Source organism: Anolis carolinensis, unplaced genomic scaffold (genome assembly GCF_035594765.1).
Source record: "Anolis carolinensis isolate JA03-04 unplaced genomic scaffold, rAnoCar3.1.pri scaffold_11, whole genome shotgun sequence".
Lineage (NCBI taxonomy): Eukaryota > Metazoa > Chordata > Lepidosauria > Squamata > Dactyloidae > Anolis > Anolis carolinensis.
The window spans coordinates 2,730,270-2,751,898 of NW_026943822.1; the positions used below are offsets into that span (position 1 = coordinate 2,730,270).

General features: G+C 43.3%; 1 protein-coding gene across 1 annotated transcript in view; it reads right to left on the minus strand.

The window, feature by feature from the left end:
• The window catches only part of pcsk6 (proprotein convertase subtilisin/kexin type 6), a 330,770-nt gene that overhangs the window by 11,098 nt on the left and 298,043 nt on the right, over positions 1 to 21,629 (minus strand). Inside the window, 8 exon segments of the mRNA XM_062963634.1 lie at positions 1,811 to 1,914; positions 11,902 to 11,989; positions 14,253 to 14,449; positions 16,558 to 16,660; positions 19,811 to 19,990; position 20,600; positions 20,693 to 20,800; positions 20,802 to 20,829. Coding sequence (XP_062819704.1) covers positions 1,811 to 1,914; positions 11,902 to 11,989; positions 14,253 to 14,449; positions 16,558 to 16,660; positions 19,811 to 19,990; position 20,600; positions 20,693 to 20,800; positions 20,802 to 20,829 — 809 coding nt within the window.

Consider the following 21,629-nt stretch of genomic DNA (forward strand, 5'->3'; position numbering starts at 1 on the left):
GACACAGGGGGCGGGGCCTCTTCCCAAGTGCCTGACGAGGCCGAACATCTATGCCTCGCCCCTGTGTTCTTCAGGAAAGGTATAGAGGCTCAGCCCTGTCTCGGGCTCTTGGGAAGAGGCCCCTCTCCCACCCCTAGCCCCGCCCTTTAGTGCTAAAAGGCCTCTCAGGAATAGTATAGAGGCTCAGCCCTGTCTCGGGCTCTTGGAAAGAGGCTCCACCCCCTTCCCTAGCTCCGCCCTTTAGTCCTAAAAGGTCTCTCAGGAGAGGTATAGAGGCTCAGCCCTGTCTCGGGCTCTTGGGAAGAGGCCCCTCCCCCACCCCTAGCCCCGCCCTTTAGTGCTAAAAGGCCTCTCAGGAATAGTATAGAGGCTCAGCCCTGTCTCGGGCTCTTGGAAAGAGGCTCCACCCCCATCCCTAGCTCCGCCCTTTAGTCCTAAAAGGTCTCTCAGGAGAGGTATAGAGGCTCAGCCCTGTCTCGGGCTCTTGGGAAGAGGCCCCTCCCCCACCCCTAGCCCCGCCCTTTAGTGCTAAAAGGCCTCTCAGGAATAGTATAGAGGCTCAGCCCTGTCTCGGGCTCTTGGAAAGAGGCTCCACCCCCACCCCTAGCCCCGCCCTTTAGTCCTAAAAGGTCTCTCAGGAGAGGTATAGAGGCTCAGCCTTGTCTCGGGCTCTTGGAAGGAGGCCCCGCCCCCATCCCTAGCCCCGCCCTTAAGTCCTAAAAGGCCTCTCAGGAGAGGTATAGAGGCTCAGCCCTGTCTCGGGCTCTTGGGAAGAGGCCCCTCCCCCATCCCTAGCTCCGCCCTTTAGTCCTAAAAGGCCTTTCAGGAGAGGTATAGAGGCTCAGCCCTGTCTCGGGCTCTTGGAAGAAGCCCCGCCCCCATCCCTAGCCACGCCCTTTAGTCCTAAAAGGCCTCTCAGGAGAGGTATAGAGGCTCAGCCCTGTCTCGGGCTCTTGGGAAGAGGCCCCTCCCCCATCCCTAGCTCCGCCCTTTAGTCCTAAAAGGCCTCTCAGGAGAGGTATAGAGGCTCAGCCCTGTCTCAGGCTCTTGGGAAGAAGCCACGCCCACTCCTCTAGCTCCGCCCCCTGTGTCCTAACAGGCGCCTCAGGGGCTCAGCCCTGTCTCCAGCACTTGGTAAGAGGCCCCGCCCTCCCCTGGCCCCGCCCCCAAATGCGAGCTCTTTCTAAAGACAAACGTGTGTAATGTATGAATATGGACCTTTGTGTTAATTTTGCAGAGTAATACAGGGCTAAGTGAACTGGAAATAATACTTTCATTTAGTATCTAAGTAGAACGTAGACTTGTTACTAGCTACTTGACTGTTACTGCCTACATGCCATGGATTTCTGTTGCCCTTATTGCTGTTTGGGAAAACAAGACTGGCGACACTTGCTGAAATGAATGTACAGATGATATACATTTTTCAAAATAAGGTCTGAAATCCCACCCTGAACGAGTTCTCTGATGAAGAAGCCTGGGAGCGAAGGAGATGAGACACTCGGGGATCAAGGTGCCCAGTGCCCAGGAGGTTCAAGATCAACCCGGCTTCAAAAGCACTGATATAGCTTAGAAGTTGCACATTCAAAGAAGACTCTCTTGAAGTTCAATGCAAGCCCTTGAGCATACACAGGGCAGCTTTTGGGACTGTGGCCAATCTCTGGGGAGAGGAGGCTCGCAGCTTCCAAATGGGCTAATTGCATGAGCTTGGATCCAATCCAACTTGAACTCCAATGCACAGTTTGGTGTGCATCACTCCCATCTGCCACCCCATCTGTCCTACAGCCATTCCCCCTGCAGATGATTCACATACCTGTACATGTCCGGCAGTTTGAGCGGCAGTTTTCACATCGCACCGGCTCCTTGATCAAGTACATGCCTGCTTTGCACCCCATAACGCAGCTGTTGTCCACAAGGCTGTCAACAAAATAAGTGGAACAGATGGGAGAACATTTTCAGCAGTGTAATGATGCATGAGTTTTGTATTCATGGTTGTTGTGTTTAACTATGTGCTTGTGGTTTGGTTGGGTAGGTGTGAGACGGCGACAGCCATTTAGTGTGGCTCTCCTCTGAGGCAGTTGCCATGGAGATGTGGGCGGAGCCATCTGCCAAGGGGAGGAGAAGAGATTTTTAAAAGTGAAGCCTTAGTCTGTGCTCTGATGAGGCACAGGGAAGATTGATTCCAGGTTGATGGGATCAAGGAGACTCAATTGTTCATTTTGAGTCAGTTTCAAATAAATTTGGTGACTTATTTAATGTAGTCTGTGTCCTGGAAAGGCACAGAGAATCTTTGATAGTATATCACAGGGTTGACTGTACTCTGAAGTCACTGGATAGTCCAAGTTTCAGACTTTGGGAACCAATCCCAGCTGGACTCACAGAGATCCATTGAAGTAACAGTTTAAAAGGAGCAGAGGAAGAAGTTTTAACTACTTTAAGTAAAAGAAGTGATACTTTAGAGAGTTTGATTCATCTCATTCTAGTATTGTAACTGTTAATAATAATACCTCTAAGTGAAACGTCTTTTGTAACCACCAAGCTTGTGCCTGAGTAAACTAGATTTTGTTCTTTTTACATCAAAGCCTCTGTCTGTAGACTCCCTCAGCACAATTGTGCTACCATTTTAACACCGAATAAAGTAAAAGGCTTCCTCTGAGCTATTGGGTGGTTGAGGACTGCTGCATTTCCACTAATCGGTGGCAGTTATTTTTTATTATTTGGGACATCTATTCATTATTCATTGGGTCTTCTAGGCTACCCTCTTTTACAAGCAGAGATGACAAACATGTCAACACCTTATTTATTTATTTACCATGTTTATACCCCACCTTTCTCTACCCCTGGCGGGACTCAAGGCGGCTTACAAATGGCACTACATAGTGCCTACAACATAAAACACAAAAAAAGTTACAATAAGTTTAAAATAAGCATACATAAAAACATATTTAAATACAATCCAGTGTTAAGACCCAGCAACCAAAGACAAGGTCTAAGGCCGATCCAGAGTCAATTGCACAATTTCAAGTAAACTTATTGCACAACTACTTCTTGAAGTGTTGTCGAAGGCTTTCATGGCAGGGATCACAGGGTTATTGTATGTTTTCCGGGCAGTCTGGCCATGTTCCAGAAGTATTCTCTCCTGACGTTTCGCCCACATCTATGGCAGGCATCCTCAGAGGTTGTGAGGTCTGTTGGAAAACTAAGCAAGCCCCGGGCTGTGGCGCAGGCAGGAGAGCAAGCCAGCTGCAATTAACTGCAATGAATCACTCTGACCAGGAGGTCATGAGTTTGAGGCCTGCTCGGGGCCTATGTTTGTTTGTCTTTGTTCTATGTTTTTTTTTTTTCTTTTTCGTGTCAGGAGCAACCGGAGTTGCTTCTGGAGTGAGAGAATTGGCCATCTGCAAGGACATTGCCCAGGGGACGCCCAGATGTTTTGATGTTTTACCATCCTTGTGGGAGGCTTCTCTCATGTCCCCGCATGGTGTTCTATGTTAAAAGGCATTGAATGTTTGCCTTGTATGTGTAATGTGATCCGCCCTGAGTCCCCTTCGGGGTGAGAAGGGCGGAATAGAAATGCTGTAAATGAATACATAATAAATAATATTATCTGTGGAAAGTCCAGGGTGAGAGAAGAACTCTTGTCAGCTGGAGCCCAGTGTGAATGTTGTAGTTTATCACCTAAATTAGCATTGAATAGCTTCATCTCCTGGCTTCTTCCTGCCTGGGGGCATCCTTTGTTCTTCTCTCACCCTGGACTTTCCACAGATATATATAAACCTTCCTTGCTTAGTTTCTCCATACCTCACAACCTCTGAGGACCTGAATCCCATCATCCTCATCAGAGTCAATCTGAGGTTCCAGCCGAATCATAACACTGAAGACAGAGCCCCCAAACAACAAAAAATCAAATGAAAGAAATGCACATTTCATCTTGGCCATAGACCACCAGCTTTCCCTTCTTGGTGCTCTTGAGATGTGTACGTAGGACTGCAACTCCCACCCTTCTCCAATATAATAATAATAATAATAATAATAATAATAATAATAATAATAATAAAAAAAAACTTTATTTATACCCCGCCACTATCTCCCCAACAGGGACTCGGGGCAGCTTACATGGGGCCATGCCCAAAACAATACAATATAAACAGCATATAAAAGAACAACACATCACAACACAATAAGCAATAAAATCTATCTATATCTATATCTATATATATATAATAAAAGTGAATGTTTGTATGTTTGTATGTGGAAGCTTTCTGATTGGCTGCCACTTTCACAGGCCACTGTAACCGCCACGAATTACTGACATGGACCAAACTTGGCACACATAACCCCTATGACCCATTGTACGTCCTGGTGCCGTTTGGGGATGATGGGCCCCACATAATGGGATTTGCAGTACTTTCAAATGCTATGTCTCCCACAGAGCACTACATCGCCCACCAGTCACACAACTCGACCAGACTTGGAACACACAACCTCCATGAACCCCTTTCCGTCTTAAGGCAGATTAGGGGAGGATGGACCAAGGATGATGGGACTTCCAGTACCTTCACTAACTTCTGGAGACCACTGCCACTCCCACGAATCACACAACTCAACCAAACTTGCCACACATATCCCAAATGACACCCTTTACACGCTACAGCATTTTGCGGGACAATGGACCAAGCATTAAGGGCTTTACAGTACTTTGAAACATTTTCTCTCCAACAGACCACTATTCCACACCACTGCCTGATAAAACACCAAACATGGCACACATACCCCCCCCCATCACTCACTTTATCTCCTCCTGCAGTTTAGGGACCAACACACCATGGATGATGGGATTTATAATACCTTCACTCACTTTCTTAGACTACTGCAATCCATAACAATGACTGATAAAGACCAAATTTCCCCCAAAGACCCCCTATCACCCACTCTACATCCTGGCGCGGTTTGAAAAGGTTTTCACCACACATGATGGGACTTCCAGTATCTTGACTCACTTCCAGACACCACTGCGACCCCCACCAATGATTGATCAACACCAAACTTGGCACACACAGCCCCCATGGCCTACTCTACATCCTGCCACTGTTTCCAGGGCAATTCACCATGGACGATGGTACTTGCATATGGGAGTTGTACTTCACCCGCACCCACTCAACCCAACTGACACTGGATAGAGACTAAACTTACAACACACCCAAACAATGCCTTTCTGAAATAACCCGGGCACCGCCGGGTCCCCAAGCTAGTAAATAATAATATACATTACAAAATAAAACAAGGAGACAATAAAATAATGGGATTAGAGGAGAATAACAGACTTGACAGCGCTTCTTCTAGCACTAGATGTTCCTAAAGCCCATCCCAGCCCTGCCTGCCTCCCTTTCACTTCTTTTTAAGTAAGAAGAGACAGAAATGATGTTGGCAACAGCTCCTCAAGGTGACAAGGAATCATTTGAGGGCCAAGCCGAAGAGGTTAGCGAACAATAAAAGGAAACTTTGTTCAGATTGCACTTGACAGCCAAAGCCATTTTTATCATTCCTACGAAGGAGATAATCGTTTTGGAAACTTGCGATTTTCTACTCTGGCCAAAGTCCTGTTATTCAGCACCAATTACTTGCCGAGACATGAATCACAGGAGGAAACCTTGAGATCTGCGGTGGAGCCGCCACAAAGTCGCTGGAGTTGCCTTGAGAGAACGGCGGAACAAATTGTTCAGATAAAGCTCTGGGTGTTTGACATTTTTACTTCCACTTCTTTCCTGGAGGAAAACCTATCAGTAGAAGCCGTCTTCCTAAATCTATTTGGAGATGCTCTGCATCATTTCCCTTCCGAAGGCAGGTGAAACAATCAGAGCTTTATGGCTGAAGTGGGGCGTGAAACCAAAATGGGATTATAAAGCATCTTCTGATGTTCATATGTTGGCCAAGGAGATGGCCGGACGTGGCTTGAGGAAATGCAGATGTTGGGTCCTGTGAGAGGGCCTTCAAACACTCAAAGGGAAATGGACACCAAAGACCTACCCTTCCTCAAAATGTGAATGTTCAGGTTTCTTAGTCTGTTGCAGTAAAACACAATATGTTATTATACAAGAGAAGTACAGTAGAGTCTCACTTATCCAACACTCGCTTATCCAACGTTCTAGATTATCCAACGTATTTTTGTAGCCAATGTTTTCAATATATCGTGATATTTTGGTGCTAAATTCATAAATACAGTAATTACTACATAGCATTACTGCATATTAAACACTTTTTCTGCCAAATTTGTTGTCAAACATGATGTTTTCGTGCTTCATTTGTAAAATCATAACCTAATTTGATGTTTAATAGGCTTTTCCTTAATGCCTCCTTATTATCCAACATATTCGCTTATCCAACATTCTGCCGGCCTGTTTATGTTGGATAAGTGAGACTCTACTGTATTTGCAAATTGTAACCCACCTGATAAAGCAGGTATACTCTACAAAGGTTTATTCCAAATAAGACTACAGTAGAGTCTCACTTATCCAACATAAACGGGCCGGCAGAACGTTGGATAAGTGAATATGTTGGATAATAAGGAGGGATTAAGGAAAAGCCTATTAAACATCAAATTAGGTTATGATTTTACAAATGAAGCACCAAAGCATCATGTTATACAACAAATTTGACAGAAAAAGGAGTTCAATACGCAGTAATGTTATGTTGTAATTACTGTATTTACGAATTTAGCACCAAAATATCACGATGTATTGAAAACATTGACTACAAAAATGCCTTGGATAATCCAGAACCTTGGATAAGCGAGTGTTGGATAAGTGAGACTCTACTGTATATAAAAGGGTAATGAAATTTCGGCCTAGGACAAAACAACAAAACTACACACCCCAGAAACACTAAACTTGGCAGCACAACCCCCCATCCATGCCTCTGCGTTCATACAACAAAAAGAAAAGAAAAATAAAGTCCTAATTAGAGGGAAAGGAATAATTGTTTTTTATCCAATTGCTGCCAGTTAGAAGGCTAATCTCTGCCCACTTGGTCTCCTAGCAACCCACTCAGCCCAGGGGACAGGCAGAGTTAGGCCTTACTTAGGCCTCTTTCACACTGCCTATAAAATACAGATTATCTGATTTGAACTGGATTATATGGCAGTGCAGACTCAAGGCCCTTCCACACAGCTATATAACCCATTTATAATCTTATATTATCTGCTTTGAACTGGATTATCTTGAGTCCACACTGCCATATAATCCATATAATGCCATTTTATACAGCTGTGAAGAAGGGGCCTCGTATAATCCAGTTCGAAGCAGATAATATAAGAGTATAAATATAATATGTAATAATTACTGTGATATAATAATACAGAACAATATAATCCAGGGGTCCCCAAACTTTTAAAGCAGAGGGCCGGTCCACAATCCTTCAGACTGTTGAGGGGCCGAATTATCATTTGAAAAAGAAATACGAACAAATCCCTATGCACACTGCACATGTCTTATTTGTAGTGCAAAACAACAACAACAATGAAAGAACAATACAATATTTAAAAATGAAAACAATTTTAACCAACATAAACCTATCAGGATTTCAATAGATAGTGTGGGCCTGCTTCTGGACAATGAGATAGTCAAGTTAATTAGGATTGTTGTTGTTGTTGTTGTTGTTGTGTGCCTTCAAGTCATGCCAGACTTTGGGCGAGCCTGAGTCTAAAATTATTCATTTATTTATTTATGCATTTACTACATTTATTTACTACATTTATATCCCACCCTTCTCACCCCGAAGGGAACGCAGAGCAGCTGTATGTACATACAATATTTTATATTATTAGCATAGCACAATATTAGCATTATATATTACTATATTGAACTATACCACTATACTGTAATATTATATGTAATATATAACATGTAATTAATATTATATGGTATTATTATTAGTATTACATTGTATAACAATCCCTGTCCCCTGAGGTTTTCTATTTGATCCCTGTCTCACCCGAGTTTCTAATTTAGTGTTCATGCGGCTCGCCCCTGTTAGATTGCTTCTTGATTTTGTGTTATACCGTTTATTTTATAAGTTGTGTTGGTTAATTGTATTTTGATATGTTGTTTTTATGTTGTTTTATATTGTATTGTTCTGGGCAGGGCCCCATGTAAGCCGCCCCGAGTCCCTTTGGGGAGATGGTGGCGGGGTATAAATAAAGTTTTATTATTATTATTATTATTATTATTATTATTATTATTATTATTATTATTATTATTATTATAACATGACAATATTATCAATATCATATGTATATACAATATATTATATTACTAGCTGTGCCCGGCCACACGTTGCTGTGGCAAAGTGGTGGTGGTATTGGTTAAAAATTGTTGTGTAATTTTTATTTGACGTTATTTGCATTTTTTATTAATTTTATTGTAAGTTATATTTTTATTTATTATATTTTATTATTTTCTTGAATTATTTTTAGTTATTTTCTGTTATTATAGTATTTTATTGTATCAATTTTTTTAGTGTTTTTTATTATTTTTTATTGGGTTGCTAGGAGACCAAGTTGGAGGAGCTTAGCCTTCTAACTGGCAGCAATTGGATAAAAGCAATTATTCCTCTCTCTCTAATTAGGACTTTATTTGTCTTTTCTTTTTGTTGTATCAACCTAGAGCCGTGGATGATGGGTTGTGTTGTCAAATTTCGAGGTTGGGGGGCCTGTAGTTTTGTTGTTTTGTGGGTCGCCGTGATGCCATCACTCTTTTATATATATATATAGATTAAAACTGATATAAAAAATTATATTATAAATTCAGGGCGGGGGCCTGGTAAATGACCTTGGAGGGCCGCATCTTAGTTTGGGGACCCCTGATATAATCTCTAAAATCAGGACAGTAAACAAAGAGCAACACTCTGAAAGCATAAGCCACAGCAACGCGTGGCCGGGCAAAGCTAGTAAACAATAAAATCTACTCTGGGGTGTTGTTTATATACTGCAAAGCCATGTCATATATGTATTTTTAATAAGCTAAGTAGCCAGAGATAATCTAAGAAAGCATCTAATAGCGTTTCCAAGAAATTTGCAAGCCTCCAATTTTCTTAAGCAAACAAAGTTTGGGGACAGAGGAACAGGACGACTCTCCATCCACTACATCTTCGATACAACCTAATTAGAAGTGTTTGAGTCCAGGCTAGTTGTAAACTAGCAATGAGTAAACACAGCGTGTTCGGAATAATAACGTGTACAGGACACGATGCGCAGTCTGCCTTCAGCACGACTGAAAGAGGCATCTGAGGCTGAGCAGAAAAAAGGTGTATTTTGTAAGATTCAACATAAACATATTTGTTTGCTCTTTACCCCTCCTGCGTCCAAAAAATGCTTGAACCTCTCCTTTCCAAATAGATCTACTATAAAACATCCGAGTTTGAGATGCAGCTTGGTAGGAGATGTGCAAAGTTGCTGAGAGTTCATGACTGATATCCCAAAGTTCATATATTGACAAAAATGTGACATTCTGGATATACACATGCATATGAGTATATACTCAAGTATAAGCCGACCCGAATATAAGCCGAGGCACCTAATTTTACCACACAAAAAACTGGGAGAACATTGGCTCCAGTATAAGCCGAAATACCAATAAAATTACAGTAGAGTCTCACTTATCCAACACTCGCTTATCCAACGTTCTGGATTATCCAACGCATTTTTGTAGTCAATGTTTTCAATATATCGTGATACAGTAGAGTCTCACTTATCCAACACTCGCTTATCCAACGTTCTGGATTATCCAACGCATTTTTGTAGTCAATGTTTTCAATATATCATGATATTTTGGTGCTAAATTCGTAAATACAGTAATTACTACATAGCATTACTGCATATTGAACGACTTTTTCTGTCCAGTTTGTTGTATAACATGATGTTTTGGTGCTTAATTTGTAAAAGCATAACCTAATTTGATATTTAATAGGCTTTTCCTTAATCCCTCATTATCCAACATATTCGCTTATCCAACGTTCTGCCGGCCCGTTTATGTTGGATAAGTGAGACTCTACTGTATTTTGGTGCTAAATTCATAAATACAGTAATTACTACATATCATTACTGAGTATTGAACAACTTTTTCTGCCAAATTTGTTGTCTAACATGATGTTTTGGTGCTTCATTTGTAAAATTATAATCTAATTTGATGTTTAATAGGCTTTTCCTTAATCTCTCCTTATTATCCAACATATTCGCTTATCCAACATTTTGCCGGCCCATTTATGTTGGATAAGTGAGACTCTACTGTACATTAATTGAGGCCTCAGTAGTTTAAATGTTTTTGAATCTTTACATCAAACTGTAATTTAAAATATGACTGTTCAACTCTGATTAAATCATGATTCTCATCTTCTTCAATGTAAATGTGCTTATGTATCCTTTTAATAATAATAGAGTGAAATAATAAATGGAATAATAATAATAAATGCAGTAAAATAATAAATGTAATAATAAATGTATTAATAATATAGAGTAAAATAAATGTAAAAGTAACAATAATAGAGTAAAATAATAAATATAATAATAATAGAGCAAAATAATAAATGTAACAATACCAATAATAGTAGAGAAAAAAAATAAATATACCATATATACAGTAGAGTCTCACTTATCCAACGTAAACGGGCCGGCAGAATGTTGGATAAGCGAATATGTTGGATAAGGAGGGATTAAGGAAAAGCCTATTAAACATCAAATTCGGTTATGATTTTACAAATGAAGCACCAAAACATCATGTGATACAACAAATTTGGCAGAAAAAGTAGTTCAATACGCAGTAATGCTATGCAGTAATTACTGTATTTATGAATTTAGCACCAAAATATCACGATATATTGGAAACATTGACTCCAAAAATGTGTTGGATAATCCAGAATGTTGGATAAGCGAGTCTTGGATAAGTGAGACTCTACTGTACATTAATTGAGGCCTCAGTAGTTTAAATGTTTTTGAAACTTTACATCAAACTATGATTTAAAATATGACTGTTCAACGCTGATTAAATCATTACAGTAGAGTCTCGCTTATCCAACGTAAACGGGCCGGCAGAACATTGGATAAGCGAATATGTTGGATAATAAGGAGAGATTAAGGAAAAGCCTATTAAACATCAAATTAAGTTATGATTTTACAAATTAAGCACCAAAACATCAGGTTACACAATAAATTTAACAGAAAAAGTAGTTCCATACGCAGTAATGTTATGTAGTAATTACTGTGTTTACGAATTTAGCACAAAAATTTCACGATGTATTGAAAACACTGACTACAAAAATGCGTTGGATAATCCAGAATGTTGGATAAGCGAGTCTTGGATAAGTGATACTCTACTGTATTTTCATCTTCTGCAATGTAAATGTGCTTATGTATCCTTTTAATAATAATAGAGTGAAATAATAAATGGAATAATAATAATAAATGCAGTAAAATAATAAATGTACTGTAATAATAAATAGAGTAAAATAAATGTAAAAGTAACAACAATAATAGAGTAAAATAATAAATGTAATAATAATAATTAAAAGAGCAAAATAATACATGTAACAATACCAATAATAATAGAGAAAAATAATAAATATACCATACATAGTTGAGTATAAGCCGACCTGAATATAAGCCCGCCAGGACCCTCACCCGAGTATAAGCCGAGGAGGTTTTTTTTCAGTCCTAAAAAATGGATTTTTTTCTATGATACTATACCTTTACATATAGGATAATGGAAACTAGCAAAATGGAAAGGACTGTTTCACCCTACCTGTGTAAGCTTTTGTGGTTCACCACGCAAGGAGTTAAACTATACAGGAAACCCTTGCTCTCTTTCCCAAACTAAATAGTTGGGAATATTATTTTGAGAAGTGAGCACTTCTTACCTGAATCCGTCTTTGCAGACAGTGCATCGATCCATCTCCCAAATGCACTTCTTGCAGTTTGGATGGCACTTCTGACAACGTCGTTGACCTTGTAGAGGAATGGGAAAAAGAAGCAGAAAGATGAAAAGAATGAACGTTTAGAAACAGCAATCTAAACCAGTGGTTCCCAAACTTATTTGGCCTATCACCCTCTTTCCAGAAAAAATATTACTCAGCGCCCCCTGGAAAGGGGTGGGCGTGGCTTAGAGGGGTGGGTGTGGCTCCTGCTCAAGGGGGCGGGGCTTACCTCTCCCCTAGTCCAAGATGCAGGGCTGGGAGGGGATGTGGGCGGAGCCACAAATGGGTGGCCAGGACTGGCATGGGCGCAGTTACGAGCTCTGAGGCAGGGCTGAGCTTCTATCCCTGTCTGCAGTGCCTGCCAGGACACAAGGGGCGGGGCTAGAGGAGGGGGCGGGGCCTCTTCCCATGTGAATGATGGGGCTGAACCTCTATACCCCGCCCCCGTGTTCTAACAAGCACCTCGGGGGAGGTAAACAGAGGCTCAGCCCTATCTCACGCTCTTGGGAAGAGGCCCCGCCCCCATCCCTAGACCCGCCCTTTAGTCCTAAAAGGCCTCTCAGGAGAAGTATAGAGGCTCAGCCCTGTCTCATGCTCTTGGGAAGGGGCCCCGCCCCTACCCCTAGCCCCGCCCTTTTGTCCTAAAAGGCCTCTCAGGAGAAATATAGAGGCTCAGCCCTGTCTCAGGCTCTTGGAAGGAGGCCCCGCCCCTACCCCTAGCCCCGCCCCTTAGTCCTAAAATGCATCTCAGGGGAAATATAGAGGCTCAGCCCTGTCTCGTGCTCTTGGGAAGAGGCCCCGCCCCCACCCCTAGCCCCGCCCTTTAGTCCTAAAAGGCATCTCAGGAGAAATATAGAGGCTCAGCCCTGTCTCATGCTCTTGGGAAGAGGCCCCGCCCCTACCCCTAGCCCCGCCCTTTAGTCCTAAAAGGCATCTCAGGAGAAATATAGAGGCTCAGCCCTGTCTCAGGCTCTTGGAAGGAGGCCCCGCCCCTACCCCTAGCCCCGCCCTTTAGTCCTAAAAGGCATCTCAGGAGAAATATAGAGGCTCAGCCCTGTCTCAGGCTCTTGGAAGGAGGCCCCGCCCCCACCCCTAGCCCCGCCCTTTAGTCCTAAAAGGCATCTCAGGAGAAATATAGAGGCTCAGCCCTGTCTCATGCTCTTGGGAAGAGGCCCTGCCCCCATCCCTAGCCCCGCCCTTTAGTCCTAAAAGGCCTCTCAGGAGAAATATAGATGCTCAGCCCTGTCTCGTGCTCTTGGGAAGAGGCCCCGCCCCCATCCCTAGCCCCGCCCTTTAGTCCTAAAAGGCCTCTCAGGAGAAATATAGAGGCTCAGCCCTGTCTCATGCTCTTGGGAAGAGGCCCTGCCCCCATCCCTAGCCCCGCCCTTTAGTCCTAAAAGGCCTCTCAGGAGAAATATAGAGGCTCAGCCCTGTCTCGTGCTCTTGGGAAGAGGCCCCGCCCCCATCCCTAGCCCCACCCTTTAGTCCTAAAAGGCCTCTCAGGAGAAGTATAGAGGCTCAGCCCTGTCGGGCTCTGGGGAAGAGGCCCCTCCCCCATCCCTAGCCCCGCCCTTTAGGCCTAAAAGGCCTCTCAGGAGAAATATAGAGGCTCAGCCCTGTCTCATGCTCTTGGGAAGAGGCCCCGCCCCCATCCCTAGCCCCACCCTTTACTCCTAAAAGGCCTCTCAGGAGAAGTATAGAGGCTCAGCCCTGTCTCATGCTCTTGGGAAGAGGCCCCGCCCTTTAGTCCTAAAAGGCCTCTCAGGAGAAATATAGAGGCTCAGCCCTGTCTCAGGCTCTTGGAAGGAGGCCCCGCCCCCTTCCCTAGCTCCGCCCTCTGTGTCCCAACAAGTGCCTCAGGAGAGGTATAGAGGCTCAGCCCTGTCTCGAGCTCTTGAGAAGAAGCCACGCCCACTCCTCTAGCTCCGCCCCCTGTGCCCTAACAGGCATCTTAGGTGCTCAGTCGTTCGGGGTGAGAAGGGCAGAATATAAATACTGTAAATAAACAAATAAATAAATAAATAACTGGAAAAGCAAATGCATGAAGACAATTGGCTGAGTTTGCAAGGACCTGGGAATTGGTTTGCAACTGTTGCTGTCCTGCTGCTGAAGAACCGGTTTGAACAGATTTCTGTCCCTCTCTGTGTGCGAGTCTTCTAAGCGCTGGCTGAAAAGAAGATGGCTCTGTACTCAGAGAGGCCTGACTATTTCTGAGGCTTGTTTGCTGCTGATCTTCACTGAAGAAGTCACAGAGAAGGCCTTATCGACCTCATACACACATTCTCCTTCCTTACCCATCTCAGCGTAAAACCCGGCTGGACACAGCATCACACACGCATTTGTTTCTTGGTGATGATAGAAGCCATGCTTGCAGGTTGTGCACGAGTTCTGGCTCCTTCCCAGGCAGGTTTCGCAGCTCCTGTGGCATCTGCGGCATTTACGCTGAACGCTGTCCCCGAAGTACCCAGAGGGACACGAACTCACACACTTCCTGAGGGAGAAAAAACTCACAACATTTATATTTATTTCGAATGCAGGCTGGAAAGGGAGATTCTAACACAACTGCTGATGTCTTTGTTATGCGTCTTGCAGTTATGTTTGCAAATCCTCTCTCTATATATGTGCATTTCCCTCCAGCAATATTTGCAATCCCTATATATTTATGTTTATATCTATCTAGAAATCTCTATATGTGTGTGTGAGTGTGTGCATTACCTCTGCAATATTTGCAAGCCCTACATATCTATATTCATATCTATCTATCTCAGGGGTCCCCAAACTAAGGCCCGGGGGCCGGATGTGGCCCTCCAAGGTCATTGACCTGCCCCCCCCCCCTCAGTTTTAGACTTAGGCTCACCCAAAGTCTGAAATGACTTGAAGGCACACAACAATAACAATCTTACTTAACTTGATTATCTCATTGGCCAGAAGCAGGCCCACACTTCCCATTGAAATCCTGATAGGTTTATGTTGGTTAAAATTGTTTTTATTTTTAAATATTGTATTGTTCTTTCATTTACCAATATTGTGCTATAGTAATAATATAATATATTGTGTATACATATTATATTATTAATAATATTATGTCATACAATATAATATTAATAATAATACAATATAATATTAATTATACATTATATATTAAATTTAGTATTACTAATAATATTACCATATAGTGGTATACCGTGTTTCCCCGAAAATAAGACAGTGTCTTATATTATTTTTTGCTCCCAAAGATGTGCTAGGTCTTATTTTCAGGGGATGTCTTATTTTTCCATGAAGAATAATTCACATTTATTGTTGAACAAAAAAATGAACATTTATTATATACTGTACAGTAGTTGTCATCACAAACCAGCATAACCAAAACTAGACAAACTATGACTCCTGTCAAAAATTTCTTGTTACTACATAAATATAAATAATATAACAATTTAATATATTATTACCATTATTTCCATGTACAACTGGTATGTACATTTACCGATCCTGAAAGTTCTGGTGTTTTGTTTGGCGGGCGCCGGGCATGCTTCCAAACAAGAACTTTGCTAGGTCTTACTTTTGGGGGAGGCCTTATATTTAGCAATTCAGCAAAACCTCTACTAAGTCTTATTTTCTGGGGATGTCTTATTTTCGGGGAAACAGGGTAGTACAATATCTATATATATAAATGAGTGATGGCATCATGGCGACCCACAAAACAACAAAACTACTGGCCCCCCAACCTCGAAATTTGACAACACAACCCATCATCCACGCCTCTTGGTTGATACTACAAAAAGAAAAGAAAAATAAAGTCCTAATTAGAGGGAGAGCAATAATTGTTTTGATCTAATTACTGCCAGTTTAGAGGGCTAATCTCTGCCCACTTGGCCTCCTAGCAACCAACTCAGCCAAGGGAGAGCCAGGGTTCAGATAGGGGACAGGCAGATTTAGGCCTCACTTAGACCTCTTCCACAGATTATCTAATTTGCACTGGATTATATGGCAATGTAGACTCAAGGCCCTTCCACCATACTTTGCCACAGCAACGCGTGGCCGGGCACAGCTTGTAGTAATATATAATGCTAATATTGTGCTATGCTATAATATAATATATTGTATGTACATACAACTTGTAAGCCGCTCTGACTCACCTTTGGGGTGAGAGATAGTGGGATATAAATGTAGTAAATAAAAAAATAAATAATTGTTGTTGGGGGATTTTTGCACTACAAATAAGACATGTGGAGTGTGCATAGGAATTTGTTCGTATTTTTTTTTCAAATGATAATTCGGCCCTTCAAGAGTCTGAGGGACCATGAACCGGCCCTCCACTTCAAAAGTTTGAGGACCCCTGCTCTATATACTAGCATACCACAATACACACGGTAAAACCTACATGAGAGTATATACCTTAGTTTGGGGAGCCCTGCTCAACAGTTGGAAAATTAAAACGAGTCTGCCGTTGTACAGATGGAAGGTTCTCTGTTCAACATCCGCATACAGCACAAGATGGTGCATTTTACGTGTGATTGGACAACGAATGTGAACTACAACTCCCCTTCCACATAAACCACATTTAACCCTCTCAGTGCCTCCCGCGTTCCCCTCGATTACCTGCCGGCTTTAAGACTTCCAAAGCTGTAATGGAAACAGTTCAGGCACTGGTCGGCACTGGGGCCGTCGCACTCCTGGTCGCCACATTCGGTATGGCACGGACCTTAGGGAGAAAGAGAGTTCTGCTCAAAGAAGAGATATAAAACCCTTCCGAGTCCAACCCACACATTGGATAGATTGCGCTCACAATCTATCAGTGTGTCACATCACATCAGAACTGTAACCGCACTCGAAATATTTGAGCCAGGATTCTTTTGGCTTTCTTTCTCCCACTCGAAAGCACGAAAGACATCAGAACGACAATCAAAAGCTAGCAAGGCTATTTGGGTTTGTCAGAATGAGGTCAGAACGAAGTAGGTTCTCACATCTGGGTCTGCAGCCGGGCTTTGAGTGATTTTTTTAAAAATAAAATTTTATTGAGTTTTTCTAAGGATAGGTAAAGGTAAAGGTTTCCCCTGACGTTAAGCCCAGTCGTGACTGACGCTGGGGGTTGATGCTCATCTCCATTTCTAAGCCGAAGAGCCGGCGTTGTCCGTAGACACCTCCAAGGTCATGTGGCCACTGGCATGACTGCATGGAGCGCCGATACCTTCCCACTGGAGCAGTACCTATTGATCTACTCACCCTCTGGGGGTTGGTGCTCATCTCCATTTCTAAGCCGAAGAGCCGGCGTTGTCCGTAGACACCTCCAAGGTCATGTGGCCACTGGCATGACTGCATGGAGCGCCAATACCTTCCCACTGGAGCAGTACCTATTGATCTACTCACCCTCTGGGGGTTGGTGCTCATCTCCATTTCTAAGCCCAAGAGCCGGCGTTGTCCGTAGACACCTCCAAGGTCATGTGGCCACTGGCATGACTGCATGGAGCACCGTTACCTTCCCACTGGAGCAGTACCTATTGATCTACTCACCCTCTGGGGGTTGGTGCTCATCTCCATTTCTAAGCCCAAGAGCCCGGCGTTGTCCATAGACACCTCCAAGGTCATGTGGCCACTGGCATGACTGCATGGAGCGCCGTTACCTTCCCACTGGAGCAGTACCTATTGATCTACTCACCCTCTGGGGGTTGGTGCTCATCTCCATTTCTAAGCCCAAGAGCTGGCGTTGTCCGTAGACACCTCCAAGGTCATGTGGCCACTGGCATGACTGCATGGAGCGCCGTTACCTTCCCGCCGGAGAGGTACCTATTGATCTACTCACATTGGCATGTTTTCAAACTGCTAGGTTGGCAGGAGCTGGGGCTAACAGCGGGGGCTCACTCCACTCCCAGGATTTGAACCTGGGACCTTTCGGTCTGCATATTTAGCAGCTCAGCGCTTTAACACACTGAGCCACCAGGGCTCCTATTTTCTAAGGATACAAAGCTAAAGTATGGGAATGGGGGATCAAGGACTGGTATGAATGAAGGAAGAGAAGGAAAAGAGAAAAGAGAAAACAAAGAAGAAGAAAGGGGGGAGAGATAGCAATATGAGGTAAGTTTGGGTAGAGATAACAATCTTTATGGTCTTCCATTTCTTCTACTCTTTGCAGTATTATCACCCTTTATATTATCATTTGTTTCGTATCTTTTGGTCCTTTGTAATTTTATTTCTTAGGTCCTCCTTATTTGTTTTCTTTATTCCTTTGCTTTCTTTTTGTATTCTTCATAAAGCTTCCAATCTGTCTTTCTTATTGGTTTACCTCTATTTACTTTCATTAAATAAGTCAGTTTGTCCATATCATAAATTTCGTTTATTTTTTCCAACCAAGATTCTTTTGTTGGAGACCCTTCTGCTTTCCATAATGTACCAAAGGCTAATCTTGCGGCCGTAGATGTATATCTAAACATTTCCTGAGATGGCTTTTAGGACTAAAGGGCGGGGCTGGGGTGGGGGCGGGGCCTCTTCCCAAGAACTTGAGACAGGGCTGAGCCTCTATATCTCCCCTGAAGCGCTTGTGAGAACACGGGGGCGGGGTATAGAAGTTCAGCCCCGTCAGGCACTTGGGAAGAGGCCCCGCCCCCTCTTCTAGCCCCGCCCCCGTGTCCTGGCAGGCACCACAGGACAGGGATAGATGCTCAGCCCTGCCTCAGAGCTCGAAACTCCGCCCATCCCAGTCCTGGCTGCCCATTTGTGGCCCCGCCCACCACCCCACCCGGCCCTGCATCTTGGACTAGGGGAGAGGCTCAGCCCCGCCCTCTTGAGCAGGAGCCACGCCCACCCTCTAAGCCACGCCCCCTTTTCAGGGGGCGCTGAGTAATATTTTTTCTGGAAAGGGGGCAGTAGGCCAAATAGGTTTGGGAATCACTGGCTTAAAACAATACTTTATAAATGGAGAATTTGTTCAATGCAGTCATCCTCTCTAGAATCCTGGAAAGTCTTTTGCCTCTGATGCAAAGTAATGGACTTGGTTTTCTACTTTGTGAAGTGTAGGCTGACCACAAGCTTCTGTTGTCACTGGGACTGATGGTTTGAATTGCTGGGGCCAAGGATTTCCAGACAATATCCAGAATCAAGTGTTTTACTATTGGAGGTTTGCAACTGTGTATTCCGGACATGTTTTCCAGCAGCACAAGTGTTAACAGCAGGTCAGTTTGCGTGATAGCCTGCCGAGCCAATAGGTCGTGACTTCCGGTCTCAGAGGACGTTCGTCATTCTGCTGTGGAATGTGCCGTTGCAGGCTGAAGAGCTTCGCTGATCAGCAAAGAGAGAGGACATGCTTTGTTTGCTTAGGGAAAACATGTGTCCTATGAGCGATGGCTTTGTAGCTGTATATACTTGTAAATAATAAAGTCTTAGAACCGCTGTGTACAGCTGATTAACAACTGTGGTGTCGTTATCCGGACGGTCAAGCAGTCTGACTGAGCATGGATTGGTGAGAAGCCTGGCTCACCAATAAATCAGAGGGGGGCAGAGATTTTTGTGTGTGTCAGGAGTGACTTGAGAAACTGCAAGTTGCTTTTGGTGTGAGAGAATTGCCCGTCTGCAAGGACGTTGCCCAGATGTTTTGATGTTTTGAGCATCCACATGGGAGGCTTCTCTCATGTCCACGCATGGAGCTGGAGCTGACAGAGGGAGCTCATCCGCACTCTCCCCGGGTTGAATTTGAACCGGCAACCTTCAGATCAGCAACACAATCTTCAAGTCATCAGCCCTGCCAGCACAAGGATTGAATCCACTGCGCCCACCGGGGGCTCGGGCAGAAATATGGAGAAGCAAGGATATGGAGAATGACAGACAGGAAGGAAAGGCGGAAAGTCTTTGGCTATTTTACCTGTATATTCCTCTTCTTCCTCCTGCATCTCCATCTGCGTTTGGAAGAAAGCAACTTTGGAGGGTTCCATGTCGGAGGATGGCATTTCCATCATCCTTGACCGGGAGTGTTGGGAGTTGACATTTGAGGATGGTGGCTCAACGGTTCCGTATAAAATGAGGCTCCATTCTTTCAACTTCCCTGCAAAACATAGCGAGTAAGTTGGTCAATATTAATTCTGTTGAGCCAGTAACGGATTAATGAAACTCCAAAGTCCTTTGCATGGAGCCAGGGCAGTTCAAGTGGTGCCAAACTACACTAAATCTATTTCAGAGTGGCTTTGCTAGGCACACGCAGCAGAAGTCGCTGACAAGGAAGCTCTGGATAAATGACGACACTGTAGTCTTCAGTTATCTATCAAAAGTTTACTTACAAACGGAAATCTACAAGACGATACACAGCTCTCACACAGGCACACACGGGAAGGAAACAGAGATAGGAAGTAGAGGCTATTTATCTCATCCTCTGCTGTCTGATGCAATCCAAGTTTAACCCTTTACACACTGGTATAGCAAGCAGCACACAGTGTATGATGCAATCTCCAGCACACATTGCACAACCATGACTCAATTACATTTAAACAACTCTATATACAATCATTCTCACTTCAACAATCTACACTGTGGATCAATCACCATTCTGGGGCAGGTGAACATTAGCACAACCCTCTCAGGATGTCTGCCATAGATACGGGCGAAAGAGAGAATACTTCTGGAACATGGCCAGACAGCCCGGAAAACACACAACAACCCTGTGACAGCCTTCGACAACACATTGGCACCTATAGTTTTAAAAGTAACTTTTCCAAGTTCTCAGAAGAAGATACAATGCCCAAGCACTTACCTTGCATTCTGGGTTTCGTACATGATAGGGCTTATCCTGGACTTCCAGTGTCCATTCTCCAGATGCCTTTTCTCCCCAGCAGTGGACAGTCATGAATTCCCAATGTTTTAAAGCCTTCACTGGAATCATCATGCTGCCTGTTAATAGAGAGCGATATGAAAGTTGCATCACAGACTCACAGATTTTGCAAAGGTAAGTGGGTTTAAATCAGATAGACCAACCTCCTACTCAGTGTAAAAAACCAACAGTTATGATTATCTATTTGCAGCAGTTATTGATGAAGGTGTATTGGGAAAATATAATACTTGTATTGGAAACTATATATTGAATGTAATCATGTTAAGAAATAGAAATAGGAAAATATGTATCACCAGCAGATTGTGTGCGTAGCCTTAAAATACATTCTGCCTAGCAATAGATCTCTCCCCATAAGCAAGATCAAAGTTCACTCTGAGTGCCAGGGGACATATGTTAAGTGTCAACAAGAATAGATAAGCTAATGGACAAAAGACAAATTAAGGCTTTTTGGGATGTCAAGATAAGACCTGGCGCCATGAGGGGAGTGCTAATGGCTCTCTGACAGCTAAGATAAGGGGGAACTCCTTAATTAATGAGAACCCCTAAAAGCTGAGATGGAGAATTCCAGAGATAAGGCTAATGAAGGGTCAGAGATCTTGAAGTAGTCTATATTTTAGGAAAATGCAAAGGTTGTTCTAGTTAAGTGCCGAGTAAGACTTTTTTGACACTAATTGGTGATGGATAATACCTATGTGACGTAGATAGAGGAAGGGCAAAATAGTATATAAGGATCTGTGTTCCTTTGTCTTGTACCCTTTTTTTCCTGGAGACAGGAGGGTCCATATTGCTTATTCTCACTGGCTACTGAGAATAAACGTCATTTTTTCTACAGCCACCGGAACTCCCTTGGTCTCATTTC